This window comes from Fulmarus glacialis, unplaced genomic scaffold (genome assembly GCF_000690835.1).
Source record: "Fulmarus glacialis isolate BGI_N327 unplaced genomic scaffold, ASM69083v1 scaffold22567, whole genome shotgun sequence".
NCBI classification, from domain to species: Eukaryota; Metazoa; Chordata; class Aves; order Procellariiformes; family Procellariidae; genus Fulmarus; species Fulmarus glacialis.
Genome location: NW_009222903.1, coordinates 9,841 through 12,413, shown reverse-complemented (window position 1 = coordinate 12,413; position 2,573 = coordinate 9,841). Strand labels below are relative to the sequence as shown.

At 56.9% G+C, this 2,573-nt stretch overlaps 1 protein-coding gene across 1 annotated transcript in view; it reads left to right on the top strand.

Annotated features, from left to right (window-relative positions):
- The first annotated feature begins 384 nt into the window (after window positions 1-384).
- The window catches only part of LOC104079554 (hemojuvelin-like), a 3,188-nt gene continuing 999 nt past the window's right edge, over window positions 385-2,573 (top strand). Inside the window, 2 exon segments of the mRNA XM_009581629.1 lie at window positions 385-478; window positions 1,593-2,095. Of these exon segments, the coding sequence (XP_009579924.1) occupies window positions 385-478; window positions 1,593-2,095 (597 nt within the window).

Here is a 2,573-nt window from a genome sequence, read left to right as displayed (position 1 = left end):
CTCGCATCCCTGCCGTGAAGTCTCTTCGAGCCCCTGGAGCTCACTGATCCTCTCCAAGGGCCGCTGGAAGCTTTAACTTTTTGACACACTGAACTATACAGTGCAGCTGCCTCAGGGTGGAAGATAAGAGCTGTAGTGGTTGAAAGCAGTTAAAAAACCAAACCCTGTGGGATTTTGCTCAAAAGCTTGCCTCCCCCCGAGAGGCAGCAGTGCAGCCAAGCCCTGCAGGGCCATGTTTGGCAGCTGCCTGGATGCTGGCAGCTCCGTACCTACATTTGCTGGCACCTCTCAGATCCCACCTCCTCTTTGCTTCTAGGGGACCTGCTGAATGAAGCCAAGACAAGCCAGCGGGTGAGCAACCCCCCAGGCTCTGCATGGATTGGAATGGGGAAATCTGCCTGCAGTAAGAGCCCAGGGCAGCTGGAAAACCCCGGCTTCTTCCTTCGAGCTCTCTTCCTCCTCCTCTTCTGCAGGCATGGTAAGGAACTGCATGGGCAGAGCCATATCCCAGGCAAGGATACCCATGGGAGGGCACAACCATGGCAGAGCTCCCGGGAGGTGACTGGAGCAAGCAGGTTCTCTCATCGCCGCCATAAGGCTCAGGCAGTATCAGCGTTGCCCTTGGCCCACCACAGCCAGAGGGAAGGGCAGGCAGTGTTCCCACCACCATCACCTGCCCTACCAGGGTAGCCTCAGCAAGGAGAGCATCCCCCTGCTCTCCTGCAGCAGGCTGTTTCCCTTGGGAGAGCCCTTAAAAGCTCTACTGTCTCCCAAGAGAAGACAGGGACAGCAGGGCACAGCCACAGTCCAAGGTCTTCCAGTGAAAGGCACCAGCCGCATCCATCACTCAGTCCCTCGCTTTCCTTCCAGACAACCTACTAGGAGAGCCGCATCCTGCAAAACCTAAATTCATTTACCCAGCACCTTGCCCAGCCCAGCTTGCATTCATGTACTGCAAGGGCTGCTATCCTTTATAACCCCTCTGCTTAATGAGTTAAATGATCCCTGCTGGGGTGAGTTCGTTAGCTCTCCTGGAGCTGCAGCACATGGCACTGCCTTCTGCAGCACGGAGAAACCGCGTTTGAGGGGCAGGATGTCCTTGGTGCAGTCACACCTAGCACGAAAAAGCCATTGCATGGCCTGGCCAAGGTTGAAATGGGAAGAAGGGGTTTCCCAGCTCAGAAATTCCCGTTTGTTCCCCGGCAAGCCCTGGGGCAAAGGGTCTCTGTCTGAACCATGTCCCAGAGCCACAGTCACAACTGGCTCTTGGCAGTGCTCATGCCCCAGCTACAATCTCACATCCCAGTTGCTTCAGGACACCCCTTCGGCCCCGTGACTGCCCTCCGCACTGGGCTCCAGCCTGTTTCTGCAGCAGGCAACCCTGGATTCATTCCCCTCAGGCACCTAAGAAGCAGGTCATTTAAACTGGTGACTGCTTTCATTAGTACAGGGAGATAAGTGCTTCCAGAAAGTGTCTCCGTCATGAGATCTGGAGTGGGCCAGATGGTGGGAGGTGGTGGGAGGAGAAGGGGCTGCCCTTCCCCACTCCTACAGCTCTACTGGGATGCCCCGGGCCATCCCGTCTCTCCCAGTTTCTTCCCAGTGCAAGATCCTGCGCTGCAACTCGGAATACGTGGCTGCCACCCTCAACCTGCGCGGCTCCAACAGGAACGCGGCGTACTGCAACGCCCTCCGCTCCTACTCCCACTGCACCCGCAAGACGGCTCGCACGTGCCGGGGCGACCTGGCCTACCACTCTGCCGTCCACGGCATCGAGGACCTCATGATCCAGAACAACTGCTCCAAAGAGGGTCCCACATCACCGCCCCGACCCCGGCCCCCGGCCCCCAACCATCAGGGCTTCGAGTCTCTCGATATCTGCAACTATGAGAAGAGTTTTCTCTACAAGCACGGCCAGCCCCCCAGCTACCAGCACTGCGCGGCTTTCGGGGACCCCCATATCCGCACTTTCCATGATGACTTCCACACTTGCCGAGTGGAGGGCTCCTGGCCTCTCTTGGACAATGACTACTTGTTTGTGCAAGCAACCAGCTCTCCAGTGGCGAAGGGGTCCAACGCTACGGTCACTAGCAAGGTAACACTCATGCATAGGGCTTGGCAGCAAACCCATGCACCTCCGAGATGCAGCAACAGCTTAGGGCACTCCCTGCACTCCCTAAAATGGCTGGGGAGAGCAGCAATAGCTTCAGCTAAACCTACGTGGGATCAGGAATGAAGGTCTGCAGGAACAAGTGGGGTGAAGGTCCCTGAGGGGACCAAAGAGACCTGCAAACGTTCCCATTGCTGCCTGGGGACGGGTTACTGTGTGGTCCGTGGGTTACCTGCATGCACTCTATCCGGGCTTGGCTCCGTCTCAGTTTTCAGTTGCTTAAATAGTATTAAAGAAAGAAGGAAAGAAAGGAAGGAAAGAAGGAAGCATTGCTGTTTTCCCCAAAGGACTGCAGCAATGTGGGAGAGATGGTTTGGGGCAGAGGGGGATGCATCGGTGAGGCAGATGTGTGCGACCTGCTTTGCCCTCCCCTAGATAGCTGATTGCTGGGGTGGCGACACGG